The sequence below is a fragment of the Chelonia mydas genome, chromosome 2 (assembly GCF_015237465.2).
Source record: "Chelonia mydas isolate rCheMyd1 chromosome 2, rCheMyd1.pri.v2, whole genome shotgun sequence".
NCBI lineage: Eukaryota > Metazoa > Chordata > Testudines > Cheloniidae > Chelonia > Chelonia mydas.
This window is the reverse complement of record NC_057850.1, coordinates 188,427,325-188,448,533: the sequence shown is the minus strand read 5'-3', so window position 1 is coordinate 188,448,533 and position 21,209 is coordinate 188,427,325. Positions and strand designations below refer to the sequence as shown.

General features: G+C 42.3%; 1 protein-coding gene across 1 annotated transcript in view; it reads right to left on the bottom strand.

Annotated features, from left to right (window-relative positions):
- The window catches only part of OSBPL10 (oxysterol binding protein like 10), a 187,436-nt gene extending 166,735 nt beyond the window's left edge, over window positions 1-20,701 (bottom strand). Inside the window, exon 1 of the mRNA XM_007054979.4 lies at window positions 20,176-20,701. Coding sequence (XP_007055041.3) covers window positions 20,176-20,498 — 323 coding nt within the window. The 5' untranslated portion in view covers window positions 20,499-20,701. The remainder of the gene's footprint in view (window positions 1-20,175) is intronic.
- Between the last annotated feature and the right edge of the window lie 508 nt (window positions 20,702-21,209).

The window sequence follows — 21,209 nt, the reverse complement described above, 5'->3', positions numbered from 1 at the left end:
ACTAAAAGCAGAAAACAATTTTGTGATACACAAAGAGACAGTCAGCTTAAAATAAATTCAGGCAGGAGCACTTATTCAAAAAAAATTACCTAATACATTGTTACTTGGTATATTTAAAAGATTATTGTAACTGAATGAGAAATCAGAAAAAAAACATTTCTCACTATACTTTGTGTATTTGACAAAAAGTATAGTGAGAAATATTGTGTGTGTTTGACAGCATACAGTCCATTTTACTATTGTAAAACCACCAAAGATTGGTAGAGAGGATTTGAGGATAGATACAATACCTACAACTATTTCTAATGTTATTTAATTTACTAGATTTCAAATTGACAGTGTCCGTTTAAGATTTGCAGCCTATTTATTTTTAAGACAAACTGTCAAGAACAAAAACTTATTGTGTGTGAGGACTATAGTTATTTGTTACTTGTGTTACAACAGTCCCACATAAGGTCCAACAAAAAGTATTCCCACTTGCTGTCAATGCACAATAGTGTATACTTTCAATTAGCTACCTCGAGACAGCATAGGGTAGCCAACTTTCTAAAGTCTGAAAACTGGATCCCCCTGGCTACTCTCTTCCCCCCAGGCCCCACCCCTGTTCGACCTCTTTCCTCGAGGCCCTGGCCCCCAAGGCCTTCCCTCCCCCCCCGCCCCAGCCCTCAGTCGCTCGCCGCTCTTCCCCCTCAACTCCAGCATGAGCAGCCCCAAGGGACTGGCAAACCCCAGCTCCAGCAGGCTGCCTGGGAGTTCAGGTCAGAAGAGTGCTGAGGCCACACAAGAGCAGCCAGGCAGCTCCGCTGGAGACCTAGGATGTGGCTCTGCTGCCCAGCAGCCCCCTGCCTCCCTCTGCACTGCCTGCCCAGCAGCCCCCTGGGGAATGTTCCATGCCCATTGGGAGACCTGTACCGCACTCACCGTGGACCGTCACACTGTCCTCTGCTGCAGCCCTGCAAACCATGGTCCGCAAAGGGGCCACCTGCAGCCCAAGCCAGTGCACGTGTACTGCCACGGGAGCTGCCGCTTCAGGGCCAGGCAACAGGCTGCCACTTCCACCCCACCCCCATGGTGACCAGACACTGCCAGGTTCTCTTTTTGACCAGACTTTCCAGTTGAAAACTGGACACCTGACAACCGTAAGTCAGCAGAGTTCTACAACCAGAGGTCATACCACAGCTCCCCTCCTCCCCAGACCCTCACAGTTCACCCTTGGTTTGGCAATGCTCTGCAAAAATAACCAGAAGCCAGCAAGTCCTCAATATTACTTGCCAACCCATAACTAAAATGTCAACGTCTACAAGACAACATGGTACAGTAACCTTCTTAGAAAGATAATCTCCTGGTTTATTATCTTTCTCAGGCTAGGCAAGCCAAAATATTTTATTCACTTTCAGTGAGATCCAGAATTACTGCCAACTCATTGCTGTATAAAAGCAAATGTATATAACGGATGAAACCCAGAAATTATCAATCTGGAGGGAAGAACAATCTCATGGTTAGAGCATGGGTAGGAGATGAGATATCTGAGTTTTATTCACAGTTCCACCACAGATTTATTAAGTGATCCCTTAACCTTTCTGGGTCTCAGTTTACCCACCTGTAAAACAGGTATAAGACACATCTCCTTACCTAACAAGAAAGTTGTATGGTTTGATTTAAGTTTGTAAAGTACTTAAGCAATTCTCAGAAGGAATATACAGTAAGTGTAAAATATCTGTTCATATACTAAGAAAAAAGGTACCAACGTCAGGTATCTTGTGATATAAAAGCAGAACTGTCAAACTGCAACATCATTTTACTCAGTAAAATTAAAACACTGATGTCACTGTGCCACAATAGATTACAAAAACATTTATAGGTTAACTGAAGGCACCACAATAATTAAAGACGCAAGTTCCAAGTCCCAATAACGACACTTACAGCAAAATTACTGTTTTCAAGACAGTTTTTCATTTCAACTGAAAAGTGATTCAAAAGTAGAAACACCAGTGTAATTAATAAGTAATGTCACTTACATTAATGGAGTTAATTGTAAAATTGGTGCATGCAAGAGAAAATGACCCCTAGACTTGTACATTTCTATAAGGGTTTGTCTACACTCAAAATGCTGCAGCTGTGATGCTTCAGTGAATCATAGAATATCAGGGTTGGAAGAGACCTTAGGAGGTCATCTAGTCCAACCCACTGCTCAGAGGTTCTCAAACTGCATTATTACACGGGGGGTCGCGAGCTGTCAGCCTCCACCCCAAACCCTGCTTTGCCTCCAGCATTTATAATGGTGTTAAATATATAAAAAAGTGTTTTTAATTTATTGGGAGTGGGGGGGTCGCACTCAGAGGCTTTCTGTGCAAAAGGGGTCACCAGTACAAAAGTTTGAGAACCACTGGTCTACACCAAGATTTAAGTCTGTTTAACTGCATTGCTCAGACACATGGATTTTTCACACCCATGAGTGACTTAGTTATGCCAGCCTAATTTGCTAGTGTAGATTGGCCCTAAATGTGAGAAAAATAATTAGGGAATAGATAAAATTCCTGCAATAACAAGGTACAGTAACTATCTGCTATAACAGCATAAGAAATATGTGGTGCTTCCATCAGGTAACTCCCAGATAGGAGCAGCACTACTGACATTTGTTTCCAGAAGGCAATGCTCTTGGTTTGGAAGGTGCCAGACCCATCACTGTATTTACACCCTCTGTGAATTATCTGAAAGGCATTTGCAATAACTATCCTAGCCAGAAACTGTAGTGATATGTTCTAAGAAAGACATGGGGCCCCAGAAACATTCTAATGCATAGCAGACAGCAGACCTTTTGAAAAAGAGACAGTGACTTTTTGTACTATTAATATTGCTGTTTATAACAGCTGTTGTATTCCATTTTATTTAAAGTCAGATAGTGATTACTCTCCACACTGCTTGTCAAGATTTATGCCACTTGAACATCAAATATTTCTATCTAATCTTGAACTTCATTTAAAAATGTTATTGTACTATAGGTACTGAATTTAACAGCTAATTTTAATTCAAGTTACTTCTTGGGGGGAGCGGGGAGGGAGAAGGGTCCATCTGAGACAGAGGGTGTCAAGAATTGTGTTACCATAAATTACATCAAACTTAACAGTAAACTGCAAAGAATTCTCTGTAAACTGAGCTTGTACTTTTTTGGGAAGGGTGCTTATTTATAATGTATAAAGGTAGCCTAAGAGGTCTTGTGTTCAGGATTTTATTATAAGTGTTTATTATTTGTATTACTGTAGCGCCCAGGGGCTATCATGGATTAGTACCCCATTGTGCGAGGCACTGTACAAACAGAGAATGTAAAGATGGTCCCTGCCCCAAGGAACTAACCACCACATTTTTTCCTTTATTTGCATTTTTCAAACTTTAGAAATATCAGGAATGCCAATTCAAGACTTACTTGGTTTTGGAGGAGCTGATGAATACGTAATATTGTTAGCTCTGAACCTTAAACGAAGTGGGAGTTTGAATATTTAACAAAGACTTCCTCACACCAAAGTGTTTGTCACTGAAGTTAAAGAATTAACAACAAACAACAACAAAATGGTAATAGTCTGACTTTCCCTCTCAACTGTTCATCATTCCCTCTCTTTAATCTTGGGAGGGCATCATTTAACTGATTCTCCAATTATTGAGTTTTCAAGGCTACACAGGATCTGAATTTTCAGTTTAAGAGACAAGCAGAAATATATTTCATCGAAGCTTTTCAGAGTGTCTTTATACACTATAAAGAAGAAAAAAAAAAAAAAGCACACACTGACTCCTCTTTCTCCCCGCACCAGCTCAATTGAAGCTTTGCAGAAACAGGACCTTCTCCTTTCCTACGCTACCACCTGAAAGCAGAGTGAGCTTTCCAATTCTCTGTAGTGACCCTTTCCAGTCCAACAAAGGCTGTTGACTTTAGTCTTGAGGTTTCCCAATCCTGTCTTCCTGGCTGAAGAGACAATGCTGTGATGCCAAGGACCACGTGTGTCAAATTTATTATCTTCATCTTAGCAGTTGATAAGCAACTAATACTGTCTTCCTGATAAAATATTCCATCCTTCAAACACTGACTTTTTAATAAACAAATTAAGAGCCCAACAAACAGCACAACAAATTAGAGAATCCTTCATTTACAGCCTACTACAACCGTCACCTTAAGGATCATGGTTAGGGCCTTACCAATTTCATGGCCATGAAAAACGTGTCACGGACCGTGAAATAAGCCCTTCCCTGTGAAATCCCATGTCCCCTTGTTCCTAGGAGCATCCCAGCAAAGGGGGCTCCTAACTCTGGCTGGGTTGGGAAGGGACAGGACTTGTCCATCCCCTGCACAGCTGCTCTGGGGCGGAGGGAGAGATCAGACCCACCTCCATCTCAGGGAGTGTCCTGCGGCTGCAGGAAGCTCTGCAGTTGCTGCCTTCAGGCTGCCCCTCTCACTTCTGTGCTATCCCATGACCCCTCTACAACAGGTTTGCGACCCCCCCGCATTGGGTCAGGACCCCCATGGTTACAACACCATGAAATTTCACATTTAAACCTCTGAAAAAGTGAAGTTTACCAATTTTCAAATCCTATGACCGTGAAATTGACCATAATGGACCATGAATTTGGTAGGGCCCTAATCATGGTTGGTTTGATTTGTATATTACAACCACTTCCAAGAGATTTGTGAGGTAAACAATTGCTGCTTTAACTGTCTGAATCCATCTATTCTTAAATAATTTTTCTAAACATCACCAATCTAACATGCGTGAAAATCCAGGTCCTCCATTTTTTTCTATCAAAGCTCAACATCAAAATGTTACAAGTCACAAATGACCTGTTGTAATCAAGTAGCACCAATATTACATTCCCAGTAAACAGCCATTTGTGTGGAAAGTAAAGTACGAGGTAAACCTGAGTAAAGTACTGAGGTAATACATACAAGAGCTCATAAAATTGATCATTTACTTACTAGCATAAGTGTTAACCTCACTCAACAGGGTGAAAAATAAACTATGCCCCCAGACTCCCTGCAATTTAAAGGAACAACAGTTGTGTAGCGTTTCTCGTACACTATGTTTAATGGTAACATTAAATAGTTGATAAAATGTAGCTTCCAACTTCTTTCTTACCTTGGCTTCACTCCACTTTCTCTCTGTCCCTTCCTGTAACTGATCACTCCGCATCTTTTCTTGAGTTTTCTTCCCTTCCACTCTTATCCTTCTCCTCCCCCAAGATTTCTGAATACCACACTTCTCTTTTCTAACTGATCCCGTCACTCTGCTTACTCCCTCTCCCCGCTACTCTCGCATCCATTTGTCCAATTACTTTCATACCTAAACAACCTCCCTACTCTTTACACTCGCACCTGAAACTGACACACAGAGTTTGACATCTTTTAAACCTAACAGCCACAAGACTTAGACTACTAGTCAAAAACAGACACAGAAAATGGTGGTGACAGAAAGTGTGCCTTACTGTCCAAAAGCAACATGCAAATTCAAAACCAATCCTCCTCCAGCTGTCAGACAAAATTAAGGTATTGGGATACCTAAGAACGTGTGATCTCTGAACTCTACTTGGGGGTGGGGGTACCACTTTTCACATTAGCCTCTGGGGTGAGGCACCTAATGAATTTCAAGCCCCCTTCTGAATCATTTCTGGCTATAGCAAGGGGTATTCATCCCCAGGCCAGACCTTCCTGAATCCTGCTGGGAAGGAATGACTATGAAAAGGACTTGGGGGACATAGTGGATAAAGGTATTAACAAGAAACAAAAGACCTAATAAAGTCCTTGGGTGTATACACACAGAAATATCAAGTAGAAGTAGAGAAATTATATTACCTCTGTATTTGGCACTGGTACGACTGCTGTGGGAATACTGTGGACACCCTAACTGGACACAATTCAAGGGTGTTGATAAACTGGAGAAGGTTCAAAGAAAGGCCATGAGAATTGTTAAATGATTGGAAAACACGCCTTTATCATGAAAGACTCAAGGAGCTCAATCTGTTTAGCTTAAAGAGAAGGTTAAGGGGTGATTTGATCACAGTTTATAAGTACATACAGGTGGAACAGAAATATGATAGTTGACGGCTCTTCAATCCAGCTGATAAAGGTACAAGATCCATGGGCTGGAAGTTGAAGCTAGACAAACTGATGGGAAATAAGGCATACTTTTTATTTTATTACAGAGAAGTTAATTAACCATTGGAACAATTTACCAAAATCTGTGGTGGATTATTTTTAAATCAAGATTGAACTAGAGCATATGTTAAAATCCAAACTGGAATGAATTCAGGGCCAGGCCTATGTTATACAGGCAGTCAGACAGATGGTCACATTGGTCCCTTCTGGGCTTAGAATTTATGAATATCCACATCCCTAAAACGACTACTGCTGCCTTTGAGAGAGGAGGTGTAATAGCATTCAGGCTACATTTATTGTGAACATTTTTACATGAACCAGCTATCACAGAAGGGCAAAATAAGTTTTGCCTTCCTGGTATGGGTTCTATACAAATGCGACAGGACACAGCCCTGCACTCCTGTCTTCTCGTATAACCCCTCCAGTTCTCACACCTCCAGTTCGTAACCCTTGCTGCGTACTTTGTGTTTTATCAATCATCCTCTTACACGGTCCCATGCAGCAATTCTATTTACAGTGTCAGACAATCATAAGAGAGGGAAGAAATCTATCCACACAAAGATCTTCCTTTATGCTGGCCTCTCCCCTCCCCTTCCACTTCCTTCCTGTGCTCCTTTTCTACTCTTGCAGCTAATGGGCTAAATAGCTCATTAGCTCTCCCCCGCCCAGGCTGATTTAGTAATTAGCAACTCCTTCCCTCAGTCAGGCCCTCTCCAGGGGAACTAACTGGATTTACAGTGACCAGAGTGCAGGTTCAGCTGCTGGTTCTCAGTACAATGTCACACACCAACCTCCTTTGTCTAATGGAAAAGTTTCTCCTTCCCCAGGCTCTTCCTCCTTTACCAGAGGTACTGTTCTCCTTGAGTCCTTCTTTGCCCTCAAGGTGGTCCTCCAGGGTCCCCTTATAGGGTCCACCCATTCTCCACCCACAGAAATTCAGTTTTGAGGGGTGGGGTCACTCCCATAATCCAGTCTCAGCCCACAGGTCTTCATACCAGGGGCAATCTGGTGGGACACTCTCTCCACTTTCCCCCCCCTTTGTTTTGTAGCAAAGCCCATTGGTAACACTCACCCTCCTGGTTACCCAGGGTCTCAGCTTACCCCAGGCCTCCAAACAGCTTGTGGGGTCCCTCCTTCCATTGTTTGGGTGACAGGGCTTCCAATAACCTCCCAACCCCTGTCAAGTTTGGGTTCTCCTTATCCCACAAGGCTAATTCTGTGTTTTTTTCTTCCTCCCCATCCCCTTCTGTAGGAGGCCTCCATTGTCTTTACTTTCCCTCTGGCTTGTGTTTCTTTGTCTAGTGTTTTCCAATTCCTCTATGTCTAGCTTTTCCTTTCCCTTTCTCAAGGGTTTTACTCCTGCCCCACCCAAAAGACTCTGGACCCCAATCTGTTTCCCTAATGCGAAGGAGCTACAGTTGATACCTAGTACGATGGGATGGGAAAACATGTCCACAGCCACCATCCATTTCCATCTAAGCTTCCTACAAACCTAGAAGGGTACCTCAGCCATAGGGCAGAGTTTCTTATCCCCATGGATGCATCCAAGCCACAATCTTGCTCCTGGGAGCTTCCAGTGGGGCTTCACTTATGCCTTCTTGACTAATGCATAGACTGAGGCACTGTCTACTAGACACCTTTGACACCTCCTCCCCATCTTTACAAAAAGAGTAGGTAGCTTCTTTTTCCATCTATGCCCAAGAGTCTCTGCCCAACTGCAGGACTCTGCAAAACCACATTCCATATAAATCTCTTTCTTGTGTCTCCTTGCTGCCCACACCAAGAACAGACAATACCCCGTGTTGCAGCCTGAGTCCCCCTAAATTCTTCTCTCTTCTTTTCTATGATCTTTCCCACATTGGTTTCTCTGACCCTCCTCCCCAGATCTGGTCCTTTGAACTATCAATCCTCTTTCTTGGGGTTGTCCACCTCAGCAAATTCTTCTGAGAAAGTTTGACCACAGGATCTAGACTGACCGGCTGATGCCCCCTTAACCCATACCCTGGTTCTTGGGGATACTCTGCAGGAACTCTTCTACAGTTAGTGCATCCGTGATCTCACCCACCATCTGAGGGTCCAGCCTCAACCAGCAGGTCACCCAGTCCATCAGTTTCTGGGCACAGTGATGGGGCTGTAACCCCCCATCCATTTAATGACCTGAAACTTTTGCTAGTATTTTTCACTGGATAAGTTCACCTGATCTAGGATGGCCACCTTAACCACAACATAGGTCCATGCTTACTCACAGCCATGTAGGCCACTTGAGCTTCCCCTGTCAAGTAGGGCATTAACCATAGGGCCCAGGTTCCCTTGTCCCAACCTGCACCAATAGCTACTTTCAAAAATAACCAAGAACGTGTAGGGGTCATCCACAGGGTAGGGACCATCTTACAGAGGCCTACTGCCTGTGCCAGGCCGCCGTTCTCCACCGCAGGACTCACCACACCTTGAAGTAGAGGTTGTTGCATGAGAGCTTGCTCTCCAATAAAGTCCTGTAGGCTTTTCTGTTGCTCAGCCTGCCAGGCAAACAAGGACGGTCTCTCCAGGTGGTGGGATTGCTGGAAGGCCTGCACGGTCTCTTGCACCTCCTTCTACTAGCCATTGCAACGATGTCCTCCATCACCCAGACTGCAGAACCTTTGCACCAACTCCCCTGTTAGTTTCTCAGCACAGATAAGGCAGATCCTGGACAAGTCCTTATTTGTGACAGGGCAGAGCCCTTCACTCCCATCTTCTCGTACAAATGGCTCTGACACCTCTGGTTTGTAACTACCATTGTACATTTCGTGTTTTATCAACCACCACCCTCTTACAGTCCTGTGCAGCAAGTCTATTTCAAGTGTCATATAATCATAAAAGAGAGGGATGAGATCTCTCCATTCAGAGAGCTCCCTTTACCTTTGCACTGGTGCTCACTCTCTTCCCACTTCCCTGCCCTGTACTTCCTTCCTATGCTCCTTTTTCTACTCTGGAAGTTAACCAGTTAGTTAGCACCTTAGCGCTCCCCAGCCCAGGCTGATCTAGTAATTAGCCATTCCTTCCCTCTCTCAGGCCCTCTCCAGGGGAACTAATTGGATTTACAGTAACCAGAGTGCTGGTTCAGCTGTTGGTTCTTAGCACTTCGTCACAACAAACACTAAGATTTCTTACTAGCAGAGCTATAAAATGCCACAAACCTTAAGATAAATATCAGAACATTTTAAAAGGAAGTTATGGGAATGCATTTATATCATCCACCTACAGTTGTGAGGTTAACAAATGCAATACTTTCATTTTCATTACTCACTGTAATATTTTGATTTTTTTTAAATCATATTTTTTTATCATTGAGACCTAGAACTTATGGCCAATTTCAGCAGCTTCTATATACAGATGGCTAATTAGCTTTCTCTAAATGTATTATCAGAGGACAGGCTAGAATTTTAAGGTGATTTATCCCAGGAGAAACTGAACCCCAGATGTGATCGTCCAATGAAGAAAACACAGTTGCCCCAGTGATTTTATAGCAAAACCTTTTTTTTAAGTAGTATTATATATACACTGTATATGTATACTCTCCAGTGTAGGGCCAATGGATTTTATTATTTAATTTAGTTACTGTCATTTGTCCTATTTCGTAACACTAACGCTAAGTATTCACATTATTTTTTAATGATCTAATAGTGCATGTGTGTGTTCCCTCTGATCACACACACACACACCCCCCACAGGGTATATTATCCAGCGGAATTGTTGCTCAAACAGCAAGGGGAGCTAATCAGAGCAAAACTGAGTCTAGGGGGTTTAGCGCTGACTGTGGGAATTTGCCACTTCTTTTTACTGTCTGAAATCTCAGCATGCCATCACAGTGGAAGAAAGGCTGCTGTATGTTGTGTGTGTTACTTCTCTCCCTCAGGAACAAAACTGTTGCTCTGGTCTGACATGCAGTGACAAATCCCAGATGCATTGACTGACTGGAAATGTTTGGGTCCTGTTTGTTCTAAATTTAATTTTTCTACAGCTTCTATCACTATACTATCTGAGCATCTTGTACACATAAATGAATTATCTTCACAAAAGGCATAGACAGTGATATCCCCATTTGACAAATGGAGAACTAAGGTACAAAGAAGTTATTTGCCCACAGTGACACAGAATGCCTGGGCCAGAGTCAGGAACAGAACCCAGACCTCCAGTGTCCCCAACAAATGCTTTAACCGCAAGATCGTCCTTTTTCTCAACTCCAACCTGAGACTGAAAGAAGTCTTCTACTAAGCATTTGTTGTAAAGACAACTAAAGGATGAGACACAAATGGATGAATTTGCATGCTGGCCCTCTAATTTGCTAAATCCTCCTCTGGTTCCACTCAACTGCTTGAGCAACATGCTATGCTTGAGGACAACTGCACATGGCTGACTGTGTAGTAGATGCTCTCCCTGAAGTATAAAGTTATCTACTTTGCAAATCCACTGTTCTATTAACAATTTCAAAGGCGCTTGTGTGAGGTAGATCTATAATTCAGAGATACGTAGAGGGAAACTGAAGTTGGAGGCTTCAGAGCAGACGTACTGGTCAATGAAACATACATTTTCCATTTCACTGGTCTAAGCTAGGTTTCTGACCATCCCAGCTGGCAGAATTTTTCCTTGAGTGGCTGAGGAACCACTCTCCCATCAAAGATGGCCCCAAAAGAATAGAACATCTATACATCAGTCATTAAGCTATCAGAAGAATAAAGGCTTCAGTCAAGAATCTATATGCATAAGTGTACTTTCTCTTTAGACAATGTTCCTGAAATATCATTTATCTGATATGCAATTTTTTAAAAGCAGGTATACCATTAAATCTAAAAATAGAATTATAGATGTAAAGATTCTAAAATAAAGTTATATATTAAAGAACACTCTAAGCTCAAATGATGTAGCTATTGGGGAAAAATCCCAGATACATTTCCAAGAGCAAAAGGTGAAGAAAGTAGCTCAAGGAATACAACAAACAATTTACTTTTGGATGCGATTTTTTTTTTAAGTGTTCAGTAGTATGTCTTCATTATATATATTTTACAGGTTAAATCTTGGCATTTTAAATTCCAAATTTGACTTGAAATTAAAGCTGTGCCTTGTGACAAAATTTCAGCAGCATAAAACATATGTTGGCTGACAGGTGTCCACCTTGTAAAAATTCCCATCAATCTGTTCACCATTAGCAGGAACATACTGCTTTTAATAATTTCCAGCCATTCAACATGATATAGTACGATATACAAACAAATTGGCACTTGAAAAAACAGCTTTATTTACAGGGACAGTTTTGTGAATAAAAACTACAGCAGCATTTTAGTCCTCTCACCTTTTCAACATGTTTGTATGGCAAAATCATTAATTTGCTCAGTTACAAGCGTATGAATTACAATCAAGGTTCTAAAATGTAAGCAGCAGGTTTCTACCTTTCACCTTCCCCTCTCTCCTCTATTCCATCTGCAGTCTCTTAATACAAGAATCTCCAAGGCAACTCCAGCTGTGATCAAGCAAGAGTCCCTATAATCTATTATAATCTTTGTATTTGTTCTGGCTATTATGAGACTGGGCCATATCAGTGGCCTGTTTAACCTGGATTCAGAGGATAGTGTCTCCTCTCTTACCTCTGTACAGCTGTCCTTCAAGACATACTGTAAGTTACTTTTATTATTCATTAACAACATTGCACACAGCACTGTACAGATATGCAGGATACATATGCCCTGCTTCAGGGAGCCTTCATGCAAAAAGCAAACCACAGGTAGAGCGTCAACCACATCAGGGTTGTTTTATATAAACACTTTTACATAGAAGTGTTATACGTTCCAACAACCAAAACATATACTGGTTCTTCCCCACTCCCAATTGTTCTGTACATTTAGAAGCATGACAATAATTATTTCCTGATGAGTTTGTTTCTCTTGGGCAGACATTTTTACTCCCACTTCTATGCACACACAATTCTAATTATATGGCCCTTCACATCTGCTGGTGATTATCTTCCGGGTTCTAATATTGAGAAGTTAGGCCTTAAACATATCGCTCAAAAGAGAAGTTGGGCCATAGCACTTATGTCCAGCTCCACTGTCTCAGATTCATTCAATTTCCTACCTGACCAGCCCATAGGGTGACCAGATGTCCCAATTTTATAGGGACAGTCCCGATATCTGGGGCTTTTTCTTATATAGTTGCCTATTACCCGCCATCCCGTCCCAATTTTTCACACTTTCTATCTGGTCACCCTACCTGCTCAAGCACATCTTTCTCATGATGGCCCCAGACAAAGACCCCCAGGAAAGGGATGCACAATGGCCACCTCGAGGCTTCAGTAGAGGTCAGAGTGCCTACTCTGCTACATCATGGAAAAGCAAGTCAGAAAGTCTCCATCAAAACAAGATTTCAACAAAGGGTGGGGGCGGGGGGGAAAAAATGTGTTTGCAAAATCAGACAACTCCCTCCACCTACCATCCATTCCCAGTTTTCTGACCAGCTCTGCCACTACACTGTGCCCAGGGAGGTGGCAAGTAGCAGAGGTTTCAACTACTCCCAAGCACCGCAGATACCTCCATACCATAGTTCATGGAGCTTAGCATGTTGTCAGCATGGCTGATTTGGAAAAGAGAAAAATCCTTTAAAAAAAAAAAAAAAGTAAGTGTCCTGAATTAATCCTCCCTGTTCTACTAGATCAGAGTCTCTCCTTCTCCAACACATTTATGCAGTTGATAAATCCTGTTTTTCCTCTACTTCTACATAAAGTCTGCCTGGTCCACTGTCAAAACCCTCATACAGGCCTTAATTTTCTTCTCAACTATTGCAACCTCCTTCTTTATGGAATCCCAGACTTACCCTTCTGATCCATTCTAAATACTCCCATTAAAGTCACTTATCTTGCCTTCTGCTCAGCCACATCCATCTCATCTTCAAACCCCTTCACTGAAGCTGCTTCTGACATCAAGCTCAACGCTCTTGCCTTCCTAGCTCCTGCTTCCGTTCTCTCACCCCTTATGTTTAAATGCCAACTTCTACTGGTTCCTATGCCATCTTCCATGCTATGTGATGGCCTGAGCCTCTTTTCTGCTGCAATCCATTATGCCTCTACTCTTTCTTCCTTTAAGTCCCTCCTCAAAATAGAGCTCTTCCAAAAAGATCTATAAACCCTAATTTAAGTGTTCATAAAATAGTCTAAAAATAAAGTGTAACTTTGCTCACATCTTCCATCCTTTGTCTACTTGTAAGCTGAGACAGGGACCTTATTCTCTTTTGTCTGTAAAGCACCCACCATATCTATGAATAGTAATTATAGCAACACTGTTCTGCAAAACACCCCGGAAAATGGTTGCTGACATTTTTAGGAGGTGCCATAGCAGCAAGTATAGTCAGAGTTACATGACAGCTGGGAAAAAGAGGTAGATCACAAGAACAATGCAAGGACATGGTGGCTCTTTCTTCAGTCACATAAGAATTGTATGGGATTGAGAGAATTAGTTTCTTTTCTGGAATACACTTCCCGTGATTTCTGAGGTGAGAGCAGTCGGACTGCAACTGTTCTTCTAGCGAGAGGCAATGAACAGGACTGTGGTAGCACTCCAGCAGGGGGAGTATGAGCTCAAATAAAAATAAAGTACAGCCTAGACTGCGCCTCTGTTGCAGAATGAGCATATCTAACTCAACAATGATGCCCAGGAGGAGGAGGAGGATCACGTTCAAGAAACAATAAGGGTTACAGGACAGTTAGGATATGGTTCTCGGAGAGAAAACTAAGGATACACTGAAAAAAGTGATGTAGAGAATATTTATTGAGTTATAAAATAAAGTACGAGGGAGAACTTATTTAATCAGTGTCTTCTCCAAGAGAATTCAGAAGAATAAGGAACTGAATACATCCTCTCTCATCCACACAAAGTAGAAGTAATAACATCCAACAACTCGGAATTCATCTGTTTCTGTGTCAGTTTTGCATTCATAATGATCTTTGCCCAGCCAACAGCATGCAAGGATCAGGGATTTGTTCATGTTTGCAAAGAAAACCTTCCAGATTTAAAAGGCTAGAAACATTTTCATTTTAAAAAAAAAAAAAAGAGAAAGGAAGCTTAGAATTTACATTTAGCATGGAAAGATTACTACTTGACCTGAGCAGGTGGATTTTCAGGACTTGTTTAGAATTTTTTACTGAGCTACTTAAAATCAGGATGGTAAACCACAAGCTCTTGTTTAAAATATGGACTGAAACTCTCCCATGCACACCTAAAAAGTAAATCCAACCAGAAATATTTTATGACAGTGCATCAACTACAGAGAATATAATTATCACAATTACAGAGCAGAAAAATTAGATGCCTTTGCATCTCATGACACCCACAGGTGTGTGATCACGTTAAGGTGCCCATGCTTCAGGCCAAATCTGGCTCTTCTGCTCTCTGGATTCTTGCCAGTATAGACCCAGAGGGATTTAATGAATCCAGTTGAGTAGTTTCGGATTTTTACTGATATTACAAAACAAGTTTTTAGCCATCCCTATCTTGTTTATTGTTTAAGTACTTGCTCCAATATTTTAAAAAAAATAGTTTGAGAGTGACTTTTCCTTTTGCATGTTTTAAACTAAACAGCAGTCTTCCTCATTTTTAGATTAGGCTGTTTCTGAGGCTACTAGACTGCAGTGAAGAGAATCATTTTTTAAATAAAAGTCAGTACACTCTCACAGGATTCACTTAACAGGATGCCAAATGAAGTAACTTCACGAAGACGACCAATTCATCTTGAGACCTGCCATTGTTTCAGCTAATGCAAGTTAAGATTTTTTTTTAAATGAATCTATATGTAGTACACCAAATGAAAGAGAGCAAACACTAAATTGTGTTGGGTACCTTTTTAAAACAGCAATGCCTGTGGTATATCTGTAAAGAAAATATCAGTGAAAATGTGATTCACAGTAACTGCATTCCTAAAGGAATTCCTGTTTCATTTAGATTTTAAAAGATAATCCTGGCATTCAAAAAGCAGGTGTTGGGCATTCTAGAGGCTTTTCAATTTGAGCATAATACGGTAGACCTTAACATTAAATGTGTTAGGATTATACAGGTTAGTGGATAAGGCCAAGTGACATAAAGGTTACTGATATCTGATCACAGGATTTGGAGTAAGTACCTTTACATTTATTAGACTTTTTAAAGTGAATAACAGTTTTGGTAAACTCTGTCTCCAGGGCCCCAGTCCACAAATGGTACTGACCAAATGACAAATATTCAAAGGGCAAATAAACATGTAAACAATTACCTGATACTGAACTATAAACTGAGTTTGGGGTGTTATAAAAAGAGCTATTTCATAAGTTTTGCTTTTTGTTGGTATTGTATTTATTTTAAACTTTGATTTCTAGAAAATCCTCCACCCCGAACAAATCCTTTTAGATTCAGTATAGTTTGTGATCCCTGATCGAATAACCCGACTATAATTCAGCAGAACAGCTCTACTGATGATATAAACTTCTTGAGCAAAAATATAAACATAGTATAGCCACTGAAAAAGTGTACTAATACAGCATGAAAAAAGAAACATGACTGCTACAACTTGCAATGTCATTTAATTTATTAAAACAGAATTATTTAAACAAGCATATTTTAAATTGTATTGTTTCTCCTGATGTTTTCAGAGAAGGTAAGCATTATAAATTAAAATTATGTCTTTGTGTTTCTTGTTAATGGAGGTCTTGTACATTTGGAAATTGACTCCTATAATTACCATCTAACTGTTAAATTGCCACAATGCCCAGAGACCCAGTCAGGAACTGATTGTGCTAGGCACTGTCCAAACACAATGAAGATGCAATCCATGTCCCAAAAAATTTACCATCAGAGGTCTCTATTCTGCAATCAGATCTGTGACATCAGACCCTTTGATCAAAGAAGAGTTCCATTTAATTGGACAAGGATCCACCCACATACGTCCCATTGCCCAACTGAGATCTAAGAAATTACTCATTACTTTTGCAAAAATGGGTCAGATACAAAAGTAGCCTTTAATTTTCAGAGTTATGCTATCAAAAAGATTTTTTTTTTTTAAAGAGGAAGATTGTCACCAAGTAGGGGACTGCGTAATTCAAGAGATAGGTAAGAAGACAGACCTTTCACCTCCAAGAGTCCTGACCAAATCCAACGTATGACAGTAGCAACCGAGCTATTACCATCCAATGGCTGGTCAGTGGCCTACCAAATGAGTTGATGAAACCAATCCAGTTGTTCCAGGATTGATGTCCCCAACACAAACACACTACATCTAGCATATTTGTTGGCAGTTATGACAAGGGAACCAAGCCAGAAAGCAGTAGTGGACTGGGGAAACACTAACACAGGCAAACACTGGGTCTTTATTGAACAAGAACATTGTGGCAATGTAAATATCACTAAGCAACCATGGATTAATTTTCAAAGTCATACCCTCCAGAAATTTATACATATCCTTTACCAAAGGCTGCTCTGTGGGCTTGGGATAGAACTAGAGATAAGATAAGCTCTTTTCCTTTGCCAATGACACCCACTGCAAACAATCCAGATCTTAACCCAAACCACAAACCAGAGACCTTTAAATGTTTCTAACTCATTTAGAGACAAAAATCTAACTAACTGCCCCACTCTCCTGTGGTACTAGTACTGTCAAGTTAGCCATTATGTTTCTCAAGTTTCTAGAAAAAATATTTTATACCGAATGCTAACTTTAATAGAAATGATGGTATCTGGTTATTTAGGAAACAAAAAAATATATAACTAATTTAGATCAACCTTTTCAGACAACTTTCCTAACAAAAGAATCTCCATATGTGACATGCCTGGAAAAGGATCTGGATATACAAATTACCCAAGAGAAATAAGGTTTGATCCAGAAAAGAGGGCCAGCAATCTCAGTCTGCGGCACAACAAAAGAATATTTATGTAAGATATTGGTTCAGTCTCACACTAGTCAGATTAAAAAAAATAGAGAGAGATTGACTGGTGATAAATGTTGAAGAAACTGTGGTGAAAGAGGAGATGTTATGCATATATGGGGGACATGGCTAATCATAGAGTATTGGGATGCAATCCATAATCAAATATCACAAATTGTTGGATATATATATTACCAAATGATCCACTGGTAATCCTCCTGGGGGCTTCCTACTGGAAATGATAACACAAAGGGAAACAAGGAATTAATTGCTCAATTGTCTGCAGCTGTTCGGCTATTGATAGACTATTTTTCTTTTTCCTGTGAGATGCTAACTGTAGGGAACTGGTTAAAAAAAAATAAATAATAATAATAATAATAATCTGGGAGGTTGCTGTTATGGAAAAATTTACACACCAATTATGTACCTGGCAAAATAGAGAACAAATAGATACTTAGACATTTTGGTTACCTTTTATTCAATACTCACGGGCAAAAAACTCAGGGCACTTGTCCAATTTTTTTTTTTTAATATTAACATTTGATAGACATGTCTGTCTATTAAATATGTGTAATCAAAAATTTCACACAATTTAATAAAATCACAAGAAACAACATGATGCTCACTCTGTAGTGTGCTAATAGCCTGTAAAAAAGAGAGATCTGGTTACTATATTTCCATTTGTCTCTCTAAACAGAAGCTCGCTGTTGTAATGATTATTGTTTTGTTTCTGATATTTACACAGCAAGGATTTGTAAACCTGTTAATACTTCCTAAACAAATCAATAGTAAAAAAGGAACCAATGCACACCTTCCAGCCTGGGGATGAGGAATGCTATAACTGGGTCTACAGTAGCAGTTTGGCGGGGGCAGGAGGGCAGTTTTCCACCACTTCCACTTCTGATTCAGCTCCATAAGTGACAGCAACTTTGGAAGCTCCAGCAGTGATAATGCTCCCATGGACACTAGCATTTTTATTACTGTGTCATTTAACACTGTTTACAGCATATCTAAATGACACAGTGTTAAAACACCACGGTCTGCTGAACATTAACAGCACTATTTCTTCCACAGCTGTTACCACTGGCTAGGCACGCTGATGTCAGCAACTGTAGAAATTTTTTGCCTGATACAGAAAAGGCCCCGTGTAGAAGTTTACCCTGTTCTATAGGTAGAGGTCCTCACTCTCCACAACTGCCAATCTAGTTCCTTTCATAAGCACAAAAATCTAGTTATTTAAAATAAAAGGGAAAGGGGATGAAGTTTGCTAACCAGAAGTGAAAGAATAATAATAAATCCTCTCTGCCCAATTCCATTACAGTAGACCCCAGTACAGCACTATTAACACCACAATCCCAGTTGTAATAACAATTTAGGCCCTGATCCTGTACTGTGTTGGGTCCGAGCAGATTCCCATTGCAATCAGTGAGGTTCCTTGCCTGCGTAGCAGTCTGTTCATACCCAAAGAACTGCAGGATTAGGACCTTGGTCTCTGTGTCCATGACGAAAATAAATTAGACTTGTCAAATCAGGACATAATGAAATTAAAACTTTTTTTCTTCTTATGAATTGTCTCATTTCCCCCTCCAGTAAAATGATCACCACAGAAAATACTATTTTTCTATTATCAGAGGGGTAACCGTATTCAGGATCTGTGAAAGTGGCAAAGAGTCCTGTGGCACTTTACAGACTAACAGACATATCGGAGCATAAGCTTTCGTGGGTGAATACCCACTTCTTCAGATGCATGTCTATGTACTTCTTAGTGCTAGTTTCTTAACTGAAGCAGGACATTTTATTCCATAGTTATTTTTTAAAAAGTTTTGCAGAATAAGGAAGTCAAAAGTAATACATTACAGTATATAGTTTAGATCTATTTCCTACAGAACAAGGTTGGGGGGAGGGAGGATGAACTAGAAACATGTCAAGCACACTATTCACAGAAAGAAAAGGAGTACTTGTGGCACCTTACAGACTAACTAATTTATGTGAGCATAAGCTTTCGTGAGCTACAGCTCACTTCATCATATGCATGCAGTGGAAAATACAGTAGGGAGATTTTATATACACAGAGAACATGAAACAACGGGTGTTACCATACACACTGTAAGGAGAGTGATCAGGTAAGGTGAACTATTACCAGCAGGAGAGAAAAAAAACCTTGTGTAGTGATAATCAAGGTGGGCCATTTCCAGCAGTTGACAAGAATATGTGAGGAACAGTCGGGGGGAAAAAATAAACATGGGGAAATAGTATTACTTTGTGTAATGACACATCCACTCCCAGTCTTTATTCAAGCCTAATGTAATGGTGTCCAGTTTGCAAATTAATTCCAATTCAGCAGTCTCTCATTGGAGTCTGTTTTTGAAGATTTTTTGTTGAAGAACTCCAACTTTTAGGTCTGTAATCAAGTGACTAGAGAGATCGAAGTGTTCTCCGACTGGTTTTGAATGTTATAATTCCTGACGTCTGATTTTTGTCCATTTATTGTTTTACGTAGAGACTGTCCGGTTTGGCCAATGAACATGGCAGAGGGGCACTGCTGGCACATGATGGCATATATCATATATCACATTAGCTGCTACTCTGAAACCTATTCACAGAAAGTTATTTCTTCCATCCCTCTAACTCCCTAAACACACACACATCATACACATATTTACATTATATGTTCAAACACCAGGCTACTTATCAGACCTCACTTACAAAACTGCCACCATGAAGATATACCAGCCCAGGCACATGATCCACTCGGCTTCCCTTAATGACAATGGAAATACTAACGAGATCCCATCGCCCACGTAGAGGAATGAAAGAGGGATCAGGCCAGTGGCTGAGCGGAATGCTGCCAGGCTGGGCTACACACACACACACACACCACGCCACCGGCCTAACGGGCCAGGGTCCCTCAGCCAGCTCCGCAGAGCGGCATCTCAGGGGGACCGGCGCGTCCGAGCTCTGGGCGAGCCGGGGAACAGGGTGTCCCACGGGGCTGGTCAGCGGGGGACTCAGATAAGGGGCTCCCGCCTCAGAGAGTGCCGGGGTACCCAGGCTGAGAGGGCGCCCCGCGGCTGTGCGCGCCCACGCGGGGGGCAGCTCCCACCTCGGGGCCGGGGGTTACCTGCTCTGCCAGCCCTGGAGGAGGTTGGTGTATTTGCTGAGCGCTCCCTCCAGCGTCGGCTCCCTCCTGCGGCCGCTGCCGAGCGCCGGCCTCCCTCCGCTCCCTCCCGGGCTCGCGGCTGCCGAGCCCGGGCTGCTGCTGCTCCCTCCTCCGCCGCCTTCCAGCCTGCCCGCCCCTGGCCGGCCCGGCAGCCCGCGGCCCAGGGAGGAGGGAGACGAGCCCGCCGACGTGGGGCGGCTGCTGCTCCGGCTGCTGCTGTTGCTCCCGCCGCCACCATCCCCGCTGCTGCTGCCGCCGCCGCCCTGCGCCGCCGCCTTCTCCATGGAGCCCGCGGCGCAGGGTCCGAGCCCGCCCGGCCGCGGCTGCTGCGAGTTCCCGGGAAATGCCTGACTCACGCGCGGAGCGGGAGTGGCCGGGCCAGTGGGGGATGGCCCGCCCCCTCCGACCGTTACTAGAGCAAGTTGGGGCGGCGGCTGCAGAAGTACCCCCAGCCCCGAGAGACGCAGGAACCCCCGCCCCGGCTGGCAGTTGCTCGGGAGGCTGCTGGCCGGCCTGGAAGAGTCCGAGCCAGGCCTGAGAGAGAGAGCACAGCACGCGGAGCGACAGCCAGGGAGAAGAGCACAACTCGGTGTGTAACACACAGCGGCAACAGCGCATAACACACGCACACACAGCATACACACCATGTAACAGCCAGGGAGGAGAGCACAACTTGGTGTGTAACACACAGCACCACACAATACACACACTACATAACAGCCAGGGAGGAGAGCATGACTCGATGTGTAACACACACACAAACATACACACCGTGTAACAGCCAGGAAGGAGTGCACAGCACGGTGTGTAACACATAGCAGCACCACTACCAGTGAGGAGAGCACAGCATTGTATGTAATACCCAGCAACACACATACAGCATAACACTCACTGAGGAGAGCACAACACAGTGTGTAACACACCACATACATATACACTGAATGCCAGCCAGAGAGGAGTGCACGACATGCAATGTGTCACACAGCACTACCCAC